Source organism: Trichosurus vulpecula, chromosome 9 (genome assembly GCF_011100635.1).
Source record: "Trichosurus vulpecula isolate mTriVul1 chromosome 9, mTriVul1.pri, whole genome shotgun sequence".
NCBI classification, from domain to species: Eukaryota; Metazoa; Chordata; class Mammalia; order Diprotodontia; family Phalangeridae; genus Trichosurus; species Trichosurus vulpecula.
Window position 1 is genome coordinate 116,126,045 of NC_050581.1, and position 19,832 is coordinate 116,145,876.

The following is a 19,832-nucleotide window of genomic DNA, read 5'->3' on the forward strand; positions in this document are numbered from 1 at the left end:
AATCCCTGCCTCAGCTGCCTTCGTGGCTGTTGGAACAAATTATTCTCGTCTGCCCAGTCCACCAGAGGAAGTCTTCACATGCTTGGGGTAGACACCCCCCTAACACACTGAAGGGTTTGAGACCCCTTGGTTACCCTCAACCTGTTTTAGCTAGCTCATCTGCTGAAATGACTTATGGGGGTGTGGACACTGCACATGCTACAGCTTCTTGGAACCATAGGTGAGAGTTGGGTGGATCAGGTAGACACCAAAGGTGGGCTCAGTAGTCCTCCCATGAGTTCTACTAGACTTCTCTGAACACACCCTATGGACATAGGGTAAGGAAAGACTGAAGAAAAATATTCACAAACCCAGGTGAGTAGGGATATCCTAATGAGGAATAAGGCCTTATCTCAGCCTCTAAGATTATAAGGGATAAGGAGAGGCAGGTAGGAAACAAAGAGAGGTTTAGAAATGGGAAGGATAGGAGGTAGGTTTGACTAGATGACCTTTAAGGTCACTTCCAGCTGATATCTGTGATCTCATGAAGGAGACCATATTATAAATGGATGGCCTCAATTTATTTGGACAATAGGAGTCAAAGTCACCTACTCAGAGAAAAAGAGAAGTGGGAATATAGTTGGGGGTTGTAATATTAATTAAGGTGGGACCTTTTTACTGTTTTAGTATTCTAAATTAATTATCTTCGATTGAGTCTAACTAGGTGCTAAACCCCAGGCCCAAACCCCTAATTACTAGGTACTAAGCCGATGTGGGGGTGAAGCCCCCAGGACCCTAAGGGGAGTTGCTAAGACCAGAGCCAATAGTATGCACCTAAGTTCTGGTAGCTCAAATGATGTTTGATTCCATCTAAAAGAGGGAACAGAGCTGTTTGCTTGAGGTTCTCACTCCTGGAGGACTGTTGGTTTGGGACTCTGGGCAGCCACTCTAAGAGCCTCCTGGCTCCCAAATGTTGATGTTTTCCTGGTAACTATAAATTGTGACTTGGTCTGTTTATATTGTGTATGTTTGTAATTTGTTTGTACTTGCTCTAAAGTTTGGGTTGCTGGCTTTTCCTCCTGAACTAAGTGAGTTTATATATATATGTTGGATTAAAGTAAGATTGTTAACCCCTTAAAGTTACTTTCCTTAGTAAAGCAGAGCAAAGAACCTGTGCTGGCAACGTTCTTGTTGTTGGCCTTGTGTTGGTCTTTCACCCCCACAACAGCTGCTAGCCGACTTGTTGTTACAGGGGTTGAGGATAGAGGAGAATTTTTGGAACAGAGAAGAAACAGTCAGTCCTAGATTGAATTGGTGTGGGTAGTGTTCTCAAGAAAAACCATCATGAACCCACATTTGTTAAGTGTCGATGACATGCAAAACCCTATGTTAGATGCTTATGATACAAAGAGATGAAAGATCTGGAGAGGAACCTCTTCATGCATTTCCTCCAATCTATACTTGGAAAGGAATCCCCTCTACAATATCAATCAGTCAATAAAACAAACAAGCAGCAAGCATTTAAGTATCAACCATGTGCAAGGCACTGGGGATTCAAAGACAAAGAATAAAAGAATCTCTGATCTCAAGGAGCTGACATTCTAGTTAAGGAAAAAGCAACACATCAATAAGTGTATACAGAATAAATGTATAGTTACAAAATACAAGGTGGTCTAGGAGGGAGGCCAGTAACAACTGTGAGGCTTCATGTAAAATGTGGTGCTTGAGATATGTCTTGAAGCAGGAGAAGAATTAATTGAAATGAGGGAAGAATGCATTCTAGCTATGGTGGGCATCCAAGTGCAAAACTGTGGAGATATAACTTCCCTTGAGGGAAGAGGAAGAGGAAAGTTGGTGGGTAGTAGGACTTTCTTCTCTTGCTGTGTCATTCTAATTCCATCTCGTGCTTTATTTCCAGTCTTTGGAAACTCCAGTGGTGCTGATCTTACTACACATTACTCCTCCCACACTCTGTGATCCAACCTAACTGGCTTTTTCTCTGTTCCTCACACTAACTTCCATCTCCTACCAATGAGCCAATATAATAATGTGTCAGGTCCTGTGCTAAGTACTGGGGATACAAAAGAGGGCAAAAGACAGTCCCTGCCTAAGGAGCTCACAATCTGATGAGGGAAACAAGCAAGCAAATATGCATAACTTGAGAGGCTGAAAAAATGATTGTGTGTTGGACACAAATGGGCAAATTTGGAAATGGGGAGGGTTTTTGGGGAAATAGAATAAGTTCTGTTTTGGACATGCTGAGTTGGAGATGCCTAAGGGGCATCCAGTGTGAGATACCCAGCTGGCAATGGGCAGATGTCAGAGTGGACAAAGTGCTTGCCTTGGCAAGGAAAGGGGTTATCTCATAATCAGACTCAAGGAAAGGAGGAAAGACTGGAGGATGTTAGGACTTTTTGAGATGAAGAGAAGAGGGAGTTCATGGCAAGTAACCTCAATTGTCTGAGTAAAGTTCACCACAAGTGGTCATACCTCCACAGCATTAAGGCCTTCAAGGAGAAGGATTGTACCCCACCTCCAGAAGCAGCCCATTTCCCTTTTGGATGGGTCTAAATTTTAAGTATAATGGGCACAAACAGGTGAGCCCCTCCTCATGTGTAGGTCCTTGAGCTACTTCTGGTGGGCCCTGTGTGTGCTAACTTAGCACTGAAGGGCTTGATATTTTGTCCTTTGGTTTCCCCCATGCCAGTGACAAGGGCTTTTTTTTATTGATATAAAGTCTTTGTTAGTAAGGACTCACATTTGTATAAAGCTTGGGTTTACAAAGCATTTTCTTCACAACAACCCTGTGAGGTTGCCTCTGCAGAGGATCCCTCATATCCCAATGATGTGGGCTTTTCCTCCAGTCATATCTCCACCATAAAATACCCTCTCATCCCATGCAATGCTTATCCATGTTGAGAATCTTAAACAAAGCAGTGGAGGCCTTCCTTTAAGGTTTTTTTATGTGCTAATATTATCTCCATTTTTACAGACAAGGAAACCAATGCTCAGAGAGATTAAGTGACTTGCTTGCTCCCAGTCATGACTGTGTAAATCCAAGTTCCCTGATTCCTAGACTTTTGCTCTTTTCACTGTCATTATACTTCTCTAAAGAGCTAGGATTAGCAGAGAGTCTTTCATAAAGGAGATGGGTCTTAAAGGATGGGTAGAAAGCAGAGAGGAAAGAAAATCATACTGGAGTAGTCTAGCTCTTACTGATTTCCTGTAGCTCTTACTGATTTCCCGCTTCCTAATTCCTACAACACTGAGGCTGCAGCAGTTTGGCATTTAGTTATACACTATCTTAAATGGCTTATTTATAGTTTCATGTGTTAGCCTTATCTCTCTAAACCAGACTGTGTCATCTAAACATCCACTTCATTTAATGGTTTCAACTAATTCCACAAGAAAAAATGTTTCAGGGAATAGTTAGTTACATAAGAACAACGTTATAAGTTATACATTAATGATGTTATTACAATATGAAGTTAGCCGGGAAAACTTTCCTCTGCTTCTTTTCCACCTCCTGCAGAACCTAGCACAGTGCTCACCAAAGAGTACATGCACAATGAACATTTACCGACTGATCATTGTGGAGAAAAATTCTGGCTAATCTGAATACTTTTTCTGTCTGTCTCAAATGCATGCTGATGACAACAGCATGAACTATGAAATTTCTTTAAGGCAACAATGTTATTAGATTCAGAACCAGATTACCATGCAACAAATTTTTAGCAAAGACATTTTTGGGCTTTATGTGTTATACAAGTGAAAAAATAGTAAACTAACCCGGGCCTAAAACTGAAAATAATGCAAACACATACTAGCATAAATCTTATCAATGGTTGTTTTGTCCTTTTCCATTTATTTTTTATAGGGGCACTGATTACCATGCTTTATTTCTCTGAGGAATGCAACTAAGAAGCTTCAGATAAAAAAAATTTTTCCATTTGTTTTTTTTTTTGTTTAAAAAGTGTTATGATAATTTCAAGGATAGAAGCAAGTCATTTTTAGAGTTTAAGGATTTTTCTGAATAGAAGACAACAGTAAAGTCCCCGTAAGAAGAAAATTCTCCCAGGTTTTTTTACTTGATTTTTAAAAGTCTATAAAAACAAGCCATATATAAGCATTATGTGTCATTATGTTGCTCTTAAGTATTGGAATTCAACAACCACAAGGATGGAAAGGATAACCAGGGAAAGCATAGTAGACACAACCGAGTGCTACTCACCACCAAGTTGAGAATTTGGTTTTAATTATTATAGGGGCTAAGTTGTTTTGAATGGTGTCTACCACATCACATGCAAACAGCCACTTAAAAGTTCCTTGGAGTTCTTGGTTTTCTACTGATAGCTTTATTTCATCCATGTAGCACAAAATAACCTGGGAAAACTATGAAAGGCAAATCGATCAAATATTTATGAAAATGACAAAGGAATTTTGAGTAAGAAAACTAAGCAATTGGCACAGGGCTAGTGGTGGCACACACCTGTAGTCCCTGCTACTGGGGGAAGCTGGAGTTCTGAGTTATAGTAGGCTAAAGCTGACTGGTTATCCACGCTAAGTCCATCCCCAATACTGTGAGCTTCAAAAGGGCTTGCCTTTAGGTGAACTGGCTCAGATTGGAAAGTGAACTGAAAGCAATGGGATCAGACTTGTGAGTAGGCCCTGCACTTCCAGCCTGAGTGAGACAAGGTCACCGAGTCTTTAAAAAATAGTGGAGGCAAGAGAGAGAACAAAGGAGAGGGGAGAGTAACCAGGAAAAATACTCAGTTGGTTGAAAGTCACAATTTGTGTGACTTTTTCAGCAAAGCTAGCCCTTTCAAGAGACAAATTTCATTTATGGCTTTAAAAAAAACCGTTTGACTTGATTAAATACTATAAGTGAGTTAAGCACCAAATATCTAAGTCTTTAGGGTTTTATAATCCCTCTATATTACCTCTTTTAAAGGGTAATGAAATCCATGCCTGATGGCATATGTGTAGTGATCATTTACGACATCAAAAAGTCTATTTTTAAAAAAAGTATTTTATATAAGGTGGTGAAGATCTGCAAAAGAAAATTTTTTATTGTGTAACACCAAGATACTGTAAATATTTCAAAGTACTACAAAATTAATCCACAGAATAGATTATGTGGAGAACAAGAGATCCAAAAAGTTCTATTTTTAGTTTGTCACAGCAGTTCTTAAAAGTCCAAAACCTGATTTTCCAAGAGAAAAATGATTATTCTAATAATTTTGAATGTTCCACCCTTGCAATTGTCCAGTCAGGTTTCACTCCTTGTGTAAACTCTCTCTGAAATTCATAGTTTGCACTAAGAAGCTATTTAGTTTCTACATTCTGATCCCCTAGCTGAACTTGGAATATTTTGGTTCCACTTAACGTCTCATCAGGGAGTTTGGCACTGGTTAGACACCAAAAGCACATCAGGATGCGAACAAATTTCCTTCCTTTATCATCTCAGTAAATGGAGATGTCACCTGTTGCAGTGCATACAATTTCATCTAATTCAGCAGCAAGGGCAGTCTTATAGGTGTCAGGCAGTGAAGCAACTTTTTCCTTCAACACTTGGAGTACCTGCTTGGTGAGAAGCTCTTGCAGAAGATCAGATTTACACTGAGAAAGCAGCTTAGATACATGAGTAAAAGCCTGTTTCGCTTCCTCGGTGAACGCGGTGATGCTGAACTCCTGGTCGAAATAGGCCCAGACGAGGAAAGCTTAGACGCGGGTGCGGAGCCACACGACGGAGTTGAACAGCCCCAGGTACATCACCCCGGTCGCTGGCGCCGCGGCTGTGGCTGCGGCCGCGGCTCCTCGGTGGGTGCTGCTGTAGCTCCGCTTGGGAGGCGGGGGGCAAGGGCCGGGGCCGGGGAGGATGAAGGCGGCGGGAGCGGCGGCTGCTGGGCGCTGGGCAGGGCTCAGAAGGGGGCGTCGGCGGCTGAGGCGGGGGGCAGCCGCTGCCCGGGCCCAGCCAGCCCCGGGGGCAGGCCAGGAGCTGAGGCTGAGGCGGCAGCCGGGGAAGGGTGGCAAAGTCTCCGCCGGCCCGAGCCGGGCTGGGCGGGCGGCTCTGCCAGTCAGCAGCCGGGCGGGATAAGTTCAATGGCCAGCGCCGTGTTCGACAAGGACTTTAAACGGAGAGGCAGGTTCTGCTCTTTCTCTTCTTCTCACTCTCCTGAAAGTGTTGCTTGGAACACCCTCTCTCTGGGATTCACCAGGTGCCCCTTCCATTCCCCCAGCAGAAAAGCTGACTGCTCACATAAGGCCACTAGAAGAGATGGTTGTACAGAGGAACCTAAGTCATACATTAAGGCCCTGGCTGCCTCTTCTCCTTTGCATTTCTTTGCCTGAGCAAAGGTGACCAAAAGCAATCCTGAGATGGACGTTTCCAATATTAGAGGCAACCTTATGAGTTCAAAACTTCAGAAGCTCCGGAATCCCAAGAGGACGAGCATAGTTCCTGGCCTGGCTTGACAGAAGACCCGGACTTTGAGGAAATGGTTTGGACAAAAACTAAGTGCTTCATGTTTCAATGTTCCAGTATCCAGCTCCTTGGAGCATATTATCATAATAGTTATAAGTTACTGCTTCCTGTTTAAGTCTTCATCACTATGTGCTCCAAAACATTCCTTTTGTACGGAGAGAATTCATAGTTGTCGCATACCTCATCTATACAGTGCCTGGAGTGGTTTTTTTCTACTCCCTCTCTAAGGAGACCCCAGACTTGAGCCAAAACTAAGCTATAAGTGATTTTCCCTGGGCCTCTGGGGTGAGGCGTAAGAAACCACAAGGTTAGAGGGGAAAAAAGGCTCAACTAGCTCCCTAGGCCTGAACCTTGGTCCACATGAATGGGGCCAGAGGGCGAGAGAGTGCAAATGCCTTAGGTTCTCTGGGCTCAGCAGCAATTTTGTGTTATTATACTAATATTAAGCCTAAATCCTCTCTGTAGCTTCTGCCCTAGAGCTCCCGGCTCAGCTGAGATGATTGTCAGTGATCTATTTCCTTTTATTTAAGTTGTGACCAGGCTTGATGAGATGATGCTGGTTATGGGAATGATAATAGTGAGAACAACAACAGATCCCATTTCTCTGAGCTTTGCTCATTTTCAGCCTGACAACACCGAGAGCAGTAAATTACATGGCAAAAAGGTTTAATATAAGGGACTTGACTGGGTTAATAGCTCCATTCCTAGTTTGCAAGAAACAACCTCAGCCCTTGTCTTACTTAAAAGAAAAGAAACTTGGTGTCAAGGTGTGACACTGAGTCAAGGTCCAGCTGGGAAGGAAATACATCAATAGACTTGCAACTGAGATCAAGAGAGAGTTTTTTAAAGTGAGTTAGGGAGGGGAACTGGGAAGGAGAAGGGGTACAGTCCCAGTCCCAAATCCAAAACCCACCTTGAGCTCAAGCCCTAGGCACCCTGGCTCTTCAGAGCTTCCATTTAGGGCTAGCTGGCTGCACCACCCTGTCTACAATCCTGGCTCCAAGGTCCCCAGGGCTTGAATTCTTGGTCCTCTGAGGAATTACCTCTGGCACCAGAAACTGAGGACAAACAACACAGAACAAAAACAAAAACAGGCCTATTTCTTTGAGTCAGGTGAAAAAGAGTCCCTCCTTCTCTCTGGTTGAGTTCATGAAGGATCCAGCAGATAAGAGTTGCTGAAAGGAGCACAGCCAAAAACAGTGAATGGCTCAGTCTCACTAGCTTTGAAGATACAAGCAGCCAATCAAAGGAAGCAATCTCCTTCATTCCCCACCCCACCACCCCAGATACCCTGCAAGTGATGGGGGAATGCAGTGGGCTCTGTGCCCCACAAAGGCATCTCTATTATGAGATCTGGGCATGCCTGGAAAAACCCAGTTGGCATCTGGAATTGAGTTTTCTTTCCCTTCCTTCCTTTGTCCTTGAGAGAGACTTCCTGTTGGTCCTTCAGGGTGCATGGGGCAAAGGGCTGCTGGAGACAGATTGAAGCTCCCTGTCCACCATGTGGACCAGAGCAAAAGACATTGGGACTTGGACCATTGGATTGTCAGTTGCTGCAATGCATACATGCTCTCTTGAGGGTGAATCCCACATATCTTATCAGCACCTTGGTGCCATTTCTGTTTCTGCTGTCCATCCCAGGTCCCAGTGGTCATGTTCTTCTTCTAGCTTCCTCTTCCTAGCTCTTTAAAAACTCCTCTATTTAGGGGAAGCTAGGTGGGCCAGTGGATGTAGCACCAGCCCTAAAGTCAGGAGGACTTGAGTCCAAATCTGGCCTTAGACACTTACTAGTTGTGTGACCTTGAGTAAGACACTTAACCTTGATTGCCTCCAAAAAAAATACAGCAGAAACCGTTCAGATAAGTGTCCCTCACTTTCTGCTCCTTCTGGGCTCTGACACTCAGATGCCTTTCCCAATGAGTGAAGCGGCCCCTAAAGCACTGTGGCCAAAGTAGCTCAAATCATCAGTACTACCTACCCAGCCAGGGGTCCTTAAGATTTTGTGAATGAACAAGTGAAATGAACGAATGAAAAAACTTGTATTGAGCCCTCACTATGTGTCCAGCACTGTGTTGTGCAGTAAGTACACATATAGAAAAATCAAGACAGCATACAACCACCTCACAACTCTCTTCATTCAGTTTACCAGCAGATTGTCCCTTCTACCTTAGGGAGACCAGATTGCATCCTGGGGGGCAAGCCCAGGTGAGTCACTGGTTCACCAGAGATATTGTGCCCTGTAGTACCAGAAGCGTGAGTTGCCTTGGCCAGATGTGTCTCCTACACATGTGCCTTACTGCCATGGTACTTTAAGTTTGTGCCCACTCTTTCCCTCTCCTGAGCTCTGGATAGGTTTGTGGGAGAGTGTGCCCCAGATGAGTGGACATACAATGTAACTAGGATCTTTGCTAGGGCACTTGAGTAAGTAAATGACTTTGTTAAGGAACTGAGTTTACTGGCTAGTTAGGGAGAAGTCTATCAGTGGGGGCTCCTGAGATAGTGTTAAGAAGGCTAGTCACCCACAGCATTAGTAGACTCCCCAAGTCCTTGGATGCAGTAACAGCCACTCCTCTGGGTATTCAAGCCAGCCAGTGGCAGTGTGAGTTGGTCAAGGGAATTCTAAGTGTGGTGTTACATAGAGAAAAATGAGACCAGCCTACTTGGTGGGGTTTTAGGAAAATTTAGCCTGTCCTCCTTGTCAAGCATTCTAGTAGATGTTACTCCTCCCCTACTTTACTAGTTGTCTCACCCATGCTCACTGGGCTGTGAGGTTCAGCACCCTCTCCCAATCAATGAAACTCTCCAGGCCCTAAAGCGTTGTGGGTGATGGAGTCCAGAGAAATGGAGATAAAATGCCCATTAGGTTCCCTCTGCATAATGATGGTGTTGGACTCTGAGTGCTGAGGTCCCTTCTAGCACTGAAGTACATGGCTCCTCAAGAGATGGAATTAAAGGCAGGGAGGGGGAACAGGTGAGAGTCCCACAGTGTGAGAAATGATCTTGGGGGAGGGAGGAAGGAGCTTTCCCACCTGGTATGCTTTGGGCTTCTCTCCCCACATACTATCTGTCTGAGTCTCCCCTACTGTCTTGTCAATACAGGTGTTGGAGGAAGAGCAATCTTCATTTTTCCCACCCTAGAAATGTCACTCACAAGGGCCATTGAACTAGAATGCAAAAACAAAACAAAATAAAACCAAATGACATGAAGAAGAGAGGAGGAATGATGTGGGAAATGTTATGGATAAGGGATTAAGTGGTGACACAGTGGATAGAATGCTAGGTCTAGAGTCAGGAAGACTTGAGTTCAAATCCTGTCTCAGACACTTAACTGTATGACACTGGTAAAGTCATTTAACCTGGTTTACCTCAGTTTCCTTACCTTTAAAATGAGCAGGAGAAGGAAATAGGAGACCACTCCAGTATCTTTCCCAAGAGAACCCCAAATGGGGTCACAAAGAGTCATACATGAGTGAAAAGGCTCAATAACAAGTGCCACTTATGTGCAAACCTTTTAGGTTCACCTAACCTGTTTCCTTCACATCATCTCCATGAAAATAAGATTTTGCCAGAAACTCTCAGAGTCCTTATGGCTCTGATCTTCTCCATTCTGTGTTCAAACTTCCTTCCCCGCTCTGACAGGGTATAGTCAGAGGATTTCATGATGCTTGCTGAACCACAATTGATTGCTGCTGAGATATGAGTGTACCTGTCTGTATTTGTTGCTTCCCAAGGCCTTTTGGCGGGGCCCCAAAAGGTAAACTACAATTTAAATACAATTTTGGCTTCCCCCTCCTCCTAAATATCTCCTGACCTTTTCTGGCTCTTCTCCCTTTGTCCCTCCTCGGGCTTCTGAAAACAGTAAGCGCAGCACAACAGCTGCTTTCTGGCCTAATTCTGTTAACCTCTTGTACAAAGTTAGGAACAGGACAAGGTACAGGCAGCAGGGGTCTTTCCTATGCTCATAAAAGTGTCTCATCATCAAAAAGCACTTTCATTCTTCTGAGTGGCCTGGGAACACAGATCCCTTGCGGTGTGGTGATGGAATTCTGGGCTTCTGTGTTGATAGTCCTGGTGACCACTGTCCTGGTAGCGTTGTATAGGCTCGGGGCCTTGCGCCAGAGGAGAGTTGGAGAGCTCTCTCTGGACAGAGGCCTCATCCCTTGGCTGGGCTATGCTTGGGACTTTTGTAAGGATGCCTCCCACTTCCTGAAGAAGATGCAAGAACGTCATGGGGACATCTTCACTGTTCAGTTTGCCGGCCAATACATCACCTATGTCACAGATCCTTTGTCTTTTGATGCCATTCTGAAGGAGGACAGAAGCAAGCTGGATGGTTCTGAGTTTGCATCTGAGTTGTTGTTCAAAATCTTTGGTATCAGAAAACTGAAAAATCAAGGAGAAATGATAATGAATAACACCCGCAAGTACTTGATGGGTACTGGTTTGGTTGGTATGACCCAGGTCATGATGGATAGCCTGAAGGTCCTGATGCTAGAAGCTGATGCTGGTATGAGACCAAGACCCCAGGAGTGGAAGCAGGATGGGCTATTTCAATACTGCTACAACACTGTCTTCAGAGCTGGTTACCTAGCAGTATTTGGGAACTTACCTACTCATGGTAAGGCAGGCCATGCTCAGGACCTCCTCCAATCTCAAAAAGTCTATGAGGAATTCAGGAAATTTGACATTCTCTTTCCCCGGGCATGTTTCTCAGCACTCTTGCCTAAGGAGAGGCAAGAAATGAGGAGACTCAAACACTTCTTCTGGGATGTTCTCTCTCCACAGCATATCATGGAGAAGGATAATGTAAGTGAACGGACCCATAACCTTCAGCGGAAGCTGGCTGACAAGGGAGTGCCTGAGATTGGACAGAGCAAGTATTATCTGATATTGCTTTGGGCTTCCCAGGGCAACACAGGTATTGTGTCCTTCTGGGCCCTTCTCTTCCTCCTGAAGAATCCCCAGGCTCTGAAGGCTGTGAGGGAGGAGGCAGAAAGAGTCCTCAGGAAAATGGGGCAAGAGATAAGACCAGTGGGGTGCCCATCACTGTTGAGTATAGTATGCTGCAGCAGACCCCAGTGCTGGACAGTGTCATGGAAGAGACATTATGCCTGGTGGTTGCCCCTATCCTGACCAGGATGGTCATGGAGGACATGATCCAGAGAATGGATGATGGCAGGGAGTATGCCCTCCACCAGGGAGATAAAGTGTCCATCTTCTCCTACCCTTTTTTCCATATGGATCCAGAAATCTACCCAGATCCCACTACATTCAAATATGACCGTTTCCTGAACCCTGATGGCAGCAGAAAAGTAACTTTCCACAAGAAAGGAAAAAGGATCAAATCTCACATGTTGTCATGGAGTGCTGGCCCCTCCATCTGTCCTGGGAGGTTCTTTGCCCTCAATGAGATGAAGATGTTTGTGTTCCTGATGGTCACACAATATGACATAGAGTTAGTTGATCAGGAGGTAAAGATCCCTTCAATAAACATGAAGAGATGTGGAATTGGTGCCATGCAGCCAGTACATGATGTACAGTTCCAATATTGAATACGCATCTAGTTTCATTGTGAAAACTTGCACATGCTCAAGGATGCAGTGGGGTACAGTTACTCTTTCTCTTTTGTACCCACCCACAATTTCCTCATTTCCCAGAATCTCCTCTCCTGTAACATGGATCTTGTTCTTACCACCCTACTAAACTGCTCTCCAATACCTTTCCAAAGCAACACATCCAAGTGTCTTTTATCGGACATCCTTTATTTCTCTGTAGCTTTTGACTCTCTTCACTATCACTTATTCTTGAAGATTCTTTTTTCCCTCAGCTACCTCTCTGATTCTTCCTTAATCTCCTTGAGTGATTCCTCTTTTGCTGTTTGAAGGAAGTTGCAGAGAGACTGGTTTCACTTGAATAATAGGGGGAAAATTTCCACAGAATTTGGGCTGTCCCATGGTGTAATGGGCCACATTGGACATGGTTGGGGTAGAGTGGTGGGGCAGTCCCACTGAAGGTCAGCAATCAAAGACTGGACAACTCCTTTCCAGGGATGTTGTGCAGGGCATCACTGCTCAAGTACAAGTCAGACTAGATGGCCTCTGAGATTCTCGGAGGGGACAGGCATTTGTAGGACATTTGTCACTCTTCTCTTCCTCAATCTGACTGCTCTTTCTCCTCTCCTCTGCAGGATCCTTCTCCTTCTTCTGCCCCAGAACTCCCAAGATTCTACCCTTGATCCTGTTTATTCCTTCTCTTCACTCTCTCCCTTGGTAAACTTTTTCACTCCTAGAATACAGTTAAAACCTCTATTCAGATCATTCCTTGGCTATATTCCAGATCAAGCTGTTGGTTAACTTCCAGTTCAGGATGTATGACTACCTTTGGTTAGCTGCATCTTGATGTTCCAACTATATGCATCCTGGGCTGAAATCATCTTTATTTCCCCAAAGCTGAGTCCTTTCCCAACTTGTGCCTCCATCTCTTGTTGGTACCACCATCCTCCCAGGCACCCAGACTCTAAGTCATTTTTGATTCCAACTTCCTCTCTTGTCCTGAGAGCCAGTCACTAACTAAGTTCGTCTTCCTTAATCTGTCTCACATCTGTCCAATTCTTTCCATCTCCACTCACCTAGCCCTGGATGTGTGTGGCATCACTTCTCATCTGGACTGTTGCAACACTCTCTTGCTCAGCCTCCCTGTCGCACCAATCCCATTGATATAGGCTGCCAGGTTCGTCTCCCTAAAGCAACTCAGTGACACTATCACTCCCCAGCTCAAGGATACCCTGAATCTCCTATTGCCTATAGAATAAGGTCCATGCTCTTTAAACCAGCAGTCAATGCCCCCCACCTCCCAGAGGCAGATCCCACCCTTTCTTATCCACCTTCTTTTCCCATGAGTTCCCTATACATACTATCTTTTCCCTTTAAAGTGTACCATTCAGTATCTCAAAGATGCATATGCATGGGGTAGTACAAAGAACATTGTACTTGGAATCAAGATGTTTGCTGCTTGAAGTCATTTCACCTTGTTAGGCTCAGCTTCTTCTTCCATAAAATGAGAGAGTCTGACAAGGTGATCTCTAATCTCTTCTAGCTCTAAACCCCATGATACTCAGCCCAGAATACTTTCCTTTACCTATTTAAATTTAACCCATCTTTAGGTTCATGTATATGTTTTACATCCTACCATTGGCTGCTATCTCCTTGAGATTGCTACCAAATTGTATCACAGAGTAAGGACTGGTCAGTATTTCCTCAGCACTGTTTGGATAGAGGTTGCCTTGACTGATGGCCACATGTCCTTTGGTGGCTTGGCTGCTCTATGCATGGAAAGAGATATTAGCATAGCTCACATTATTCATTAAGACCACCATTCAACTAAACTGGGAAGTAGTTTTCATAGCAATGTCTCTGATACAGACTTCATTTCTCCAATATGCAGAGAACTGAGTCAAATTTATAAGAAGACAAGTCATTCACCAATTGACAATTGGTCAAAGATACGAACAGGCAGTTTTCAGATGAAATTAGTCATATAGAAATGTTCTAAATCATTATTGACTAATGAAATTAAAACAACTCTGGGGTACCACCTCACACCTACCAGATGGGCTAATATGACAGTAAAGGAAAATGATAAATGTTGGAGGAGGTGTGAGCAAATTGGGACACCAATGCATTGTTGGAGGAGTTGTGAACTAATCCAACCATTCTGGAGAACCATTTGTAACTATGCCCAAAGGGCAATCAAACTGCGCATACTCTTTGATTCAGCAATAGCATTAATAGGTCTGCATCCCAAAGACATCATAAAAAAGGGGAAAGGACTCACATATACAAAAATATTTATAGCAGGTGTTTTTGTGGTGACAAAGAACTGGAAATTGATGAAATGCCCATCAGTTGGGGAATGGCTGAACAAGTTGTATATTGTGTTAATGGAATATTATTGTGCTATAAGAAATGGTATATTACGGTAATGGAATATTGTTGTGCTATAGGAAATGATGAGTAGGTGGACTTCAGAAAAACCTGGAAAGACTTACATGAATTGATATTGAGTGAAGTGAGCAGAACCAGGAGCACAGTGTACACAATAAGAGTAACATTGTGCAGTGATCAACTGTGATAGATTTGGTTCTCCCTAGCAACACAATGATCCAAGACAATTGCAAAAGATTCATGATAGCAAATGCTAGCCACATCTAGAGAAAGAACCATCGTGTCTGAATGCAGATTGAAGAATATTATTTTCACGATTTTTGTTCCTGTGGCTTTTCTCTTTTCTTCTGATTCTTCTTTCACAGCATGACTAATAAGGAAAGATGTTTCCATTATTGCACATGTATAATTTATATCAGATTGCATGCCATCTTGGGGAGTGGAGAAGGATGGGAGGGAGAAAAATCTGGAACTCAAAATCTTATAAAAATGAATGTTGAAAACTATCTTTACATATAATTTGAAAAAATTAAATACTATTTATAAAGAAAAAATAAATGGCCAAAGGATATGAACAGGTGGTTTTCAGATGATGAAATCAAAACTATCTATAGTCACATGAAAAAAATGCTCTAAATAACTATCTAGAAGTACAAATTAAAACAACTCTGAGGTACCACCTGAAACGTATTAGATTTGCTAATATGATAGAAAAGGAAAATGATGAATGTTGCAGAAGATGTTGGAAAATTGAGACACTAATGCCCTGGTGGCAGAGTTGTGAGTTGATCCAACCATTCTGGAGAGCAATTTGGGAGTATGGCTAAGGGCTATGAAACCATGCACACCCTTTGATCCAGCAATTCCACTACTAGATCTCTAGCAATATATTTTCCTGGCATGCCACTGGTAGACTGTCCAGGTTTCATAGGCATTCAACGATGAGGTCAGCACAATGGCTCTGGGTGCACCATATCAACTATTCCTTGGCCCTTTCTGAAGCCACACTGGCTCTCTGGTAGATAACCATCTTTTAGGTGAAGAGTCAGCTTCAGGCAAGAATCTTGTCAACGATGACAAAGAGAGAGACCCGCCATGATTGTTACAAGTCAACCTATTTCCTTTACCTTTATAGATATAGACAATGGAGGCATCTGTATCAGTAAGGCAATAATAACAATGTAGATGATAATTGTCAAAATGTCTATGTGGTTCTGTATCACAAAGTATATGATACTCTCCACATAGAAGTCAGAAGTAAACCATTTATTCAGACACCAGAGAGCCACATCCCATAACCGAATGTTCAGCTCCCACAGTCAGTTAGCCCACTTTATCATAACAACAAGGAACATAAAACACAATATCACAACATGAAGCCTCACCATCCCAAAACCTCTCTGACTCCCTGCTGGGGTCTTCCCAAAAACAAACTCATAGGACAGCTAAGTCAGCCTGTTCAGCTCTAATTCTTACGATAGGAGCCATTAGCATCCATTAGCAGCTGTAACTGCTCTCTCTCTCTCTCTCTCAGCATTTTCTGTGACATAACTTTCTTTTCCTGTCAGGAAGCTCTTCCCACCACATGTGACTTAAGCTTCCTGTGATGTAAGAAGGTCACATGGCCTATTAATGGGTAGGAAAGATCTTCAAATCTAAATTGCTACTACAGCATCCTTGAACTCCTAGAGGATAAGCTCCTCTTGCCATATAACCTGGGAAAAGTCAGTCAGTTTTTTAGAGCAATGGACCCCTCACCTTGTAAATCTAAGCTGGAATAGAATCAATACCAGGTGCTTTGCCACATGAGAGCCTAATGGCATTCAAAACCTCTTACCCAGTTGGAAATTTGACTAGAGAAGGATTGATTTCAATCTGAGGTAAGTAGTCAATGGCATCTGCATTGATTGATGACAGTCTGTTGAGAACACTATGGAAGTGTGCAGCCCATCTAACCAGGATCATGTCCTATCAGCACTGATGCACCAAATGTCTTTGGCCCATAAATAGCCTTCAGGGCATCATAGAAACACTTTGGGTTATTACTATCAGTATGAAACTGAATTTCATCTGCTTTCTTACTTAGCCAAGAATCTTGCATCTCTCTAAGCTTTGCTTGTACTTTACTTTTGATGGTGTTAAATGCTGCTCTTCTTAGAGATGCATGAGCTATCCAGATGGTAACCCTTGTGGAGTTCTCATTTTCCATTTAGCAGCTTCTGAATTTCTTCATCATTTTCTTTTTTAAAATAGTATTTTATTTTTTCCCAATTACAAGTCAAGAAAATTTTTACCATTCATTTTTACAAGATTTTGAGTTCAAATTTTTCTCCCCCCTTCCTCTTCTCTCCTTCCCTATTCCTAAAATGGTAGACAATTTGATATAGATTATATATGTGCTATCATGTAGAACATATTTCCATATTAGTCACAGTTGTGAAAGAAGATACAGATCAAAAGAAAAAACCATGAAAAAACTTAAGAATAAAGTGACAAAAGTATGCTGCAATCTGCATTCAGAATCCATCAGTTTGTTAACTGCATGTGGATAGCATTTTCCTTCACGAGTCTTTTGTATTTGTCTTGGATCATTGTGTTAGTGAGAAGTGCTGAGTCATTCATAGTTGATCATCACACAATGTTGCTGATACTATCTACAATGTTTTCCTGGTTCTACTCATTTTACTTTGCATTGGTTCGTACAAGTCTTTCCAGATTTTTCTGAAATCTGCCTGTTCATTATTTTTTATTGCACAATAATGCTTCACTACATTGATATACCACAGCTTGTTCAGCCATTCCCTAGTTGATGGGCATCCCCTCAGTTTCCAAAATTTTGCCAAAAAGGGCTACTATATTTTTGTACATGTAAGTCATTTTTTCTTTTTTTATGATCTCTTTGGGATAAGGACTTAGCAGTGTTATTGCCAGATCAAAAGGTATACACAGCTTGGTTGCCTTTTGGGGATAGTTCCATAACTCTCTAGAATGGTTGGATCAGTTCACAACTCCACCCAACAGTAGATCCCAATTCACAACAGTGCATCCCAATTTTCCCACATACTCTCCAACATTTTTTCTTTTCCCCTTTTGTCATGTTAGCCAATATGATAGGTGTGAGGCGCTACCTCAGAGTGGCTTTAATTTGCATTTCTCTAATTGAAAGTAATTTAGAGCCCTTCTTCATATGCCTATATATAGCCTTGATTTCTTTATCTCAAAACTGCCTGTTCATATCTTTTGACCATTTGGCAATTGGGAAATGACTTGTATTCTTATAAATTTGTTCTCAATGTATTTGGTAAGTGAGGCCTTTATCGACACTTGCTGTAAAGACTGTTTCCTAGTTACAGGTTTTTCTGAAACTGACTAATTACTCTTCTGCTAATGGGCATAAGTTGCAGAGAGATTGGTTTCACCTGAATAATAGTGGAAAAAACCTCCAAACATTTAGGGCTGTCCCATGGTATTGGGCACAATGGGGGTAGGGTGGTGGGGCAGTGCCAATGATCTTTCACATTCAAAGACTGGACAACTCCTTTTCAGGGATGTTGTACAGGGGATTCCTGCTCAAGTACAAGTCAGATTAGATGGCCTGCGAGGTCTCTTCCAGGCTGAGATTCTAGGAGTGAACAGGCATTTGTTGGACATTTTGGATTCTGTGACCCTCTCCTGTCTGACTGCTCTTTCTCTGTCTCCCCTGCAGGCTCATTCTTTTTCTCCCACCGCTGAGCTCCCAAGGTTCTATATTTGATTTTCTTCTATTCTTTCTCTTCACTCTCTCCCTTGGTTACCTCTTTCGCTCCCAGACTACAGTTAGATCCTCTATTCAAATTCTTCTAAGTCTACAAGTCTACATTCCAGATAAAGCTGTTGGTTAACTTCCAGTCCAGGATGTCCTAACTATACACATCCTAGACTAAAATCATCTTTATTTCCCCAAAGCTGAGTCCTTTCCCAACTTGTGCCTCAACTACCATCCTCCCAGGCACCCAGACTCTAAGTGTCGGAGTCATTTTTGACACTATCCTCCTCTCTTGTCACCATAGCCAGGCAGTAATTAAGTTCTTCCTCCTCAATTTCTCTCACATCTGTCCAATTCTTTCCATACCCACTCTCATAGCCCTGGATGTGTGGGGCGTCACTTCTCATCTGGACTGTTGCAATACTCTCTTGCCCAGCCTATCCCACCTAACCCATTGATGTAGGCTTCCAGATTCATCTCCCTAAAGTAATTCTGTGACACCATCACTCCCTAGCTCATGGATATCCTGCTTTTCCTATAGGATGAGGTCAAAGCTCCATAACCCAGCAGTCAAACTCCCAAAGAGCCAGGTCCCACCGTTTTTTAACCATTTTCTTCTCCTATAGATCCCCTTATACATACTATCTTTTTCCTTTAAAATGGACCATTCACAGTTTCTCAAAAATGCTCTGACTTGTTGCATATGCAGGCAGAGTTTTGCTTGTGCATGGGGTAGCATGAAGAGCATTGGACTTGGAATCAAAAGACTAGGGTTCAAATTTCAGCTTTGCTTTTTGTAGCTGGATGTTTGAAGTCATTTCACCTCTGTAAGGCTCAGCTTCCTCTTCCATAAAATGAGTCTGACTAGGTGATCTCTAATCCCTTTCAGCTCTAAACTCCATGATACTCTGCTCACAATACTCTCCTCCATGTTGCTAGCTATTAAAATTTGACCCATCTTTAGATTCATATATATGTTTCATATCCCACCATTGGCTGCTATCTCCTTGACGGTGCCTCCCAAGTTGTATTAAAGAATAAGGTTTGGTCAGTATTTCCCTAGCACTAATGGCACAGAAGGTGCCCTGCTTGACGACCACAGATTTTTTTTTGGCTGGCTTGGCTGCTGTTTGGCTGAACAGAGATATCAACATAGCTCACATTATCCATTAAGACCATTCAACTTCTGGAGGGCAGTCCTTGATCACGTATGGGTTATATTTGATTTCTTATGAGACCAATACAGTTCTTTTCAATTCAATAAGCATCTTTTTGGCACCTACTGAGTTCAAAGCACTTTTCTTTCTTATTGTGAGATTTGTAATTCGATGATCTTTGTCATAGTCCAATGCTCAGCTGGAAACTTTTGGACGATTTGGTAGGAGTCAGCACAGTCTGCGGGTGGGAGGCAGTGTAGTGTGGTGAAAAGAGCCCTAGCCTTACAAGCCCACATCCTGGGTTCAGTCCTACTCTCCTGCTTAATTGCTGTGGGACCTTTAGCTGGTCACAGTCTCTCTCTGAGCCTCAGTTTCCTCCTGGGACAAATGAGGTCTTTGGAATGAGATGGTGTATAATGTCTCTACCATTCTAACTCCAATATTTTAAGTTCCCTTCCAGCTCTGATATTCTGGTATTATGTGTAAGAACTTTCTTCTTGGCTTGAGAATATGTGGACCTATTG

The 19,832-nt window shown here is 42.9% G+C and overlaps 1 protein-coding gene and 1 pseudogene across 1 annotated transcript; one reads left to right on the plus strand and one right to left on the minus strand.

Moving 5' to 3' along the window:
* Positions 1-5,112: 5,112 nt before the first annotated feature.
* Positions 5,113-15,572, minus strand: LOC118831778 (annotated as a pseudogene).
* On the plus strand, positions 10,502-12,015 carry LOC118831777 (5-beta-cholestane-3-alpha,7-alpha-diol 12-alpha-hydroxylase-like). The gene is given in 2 exon segments (XM_036739211.1): positions 10,502-11,492; positions 11,495-12,015. Coding segments are annotated over 2 exon segments (1,512 nt in total).
* Positions 15,573-19,832: the final 4,260 nt, after the last annotated feature.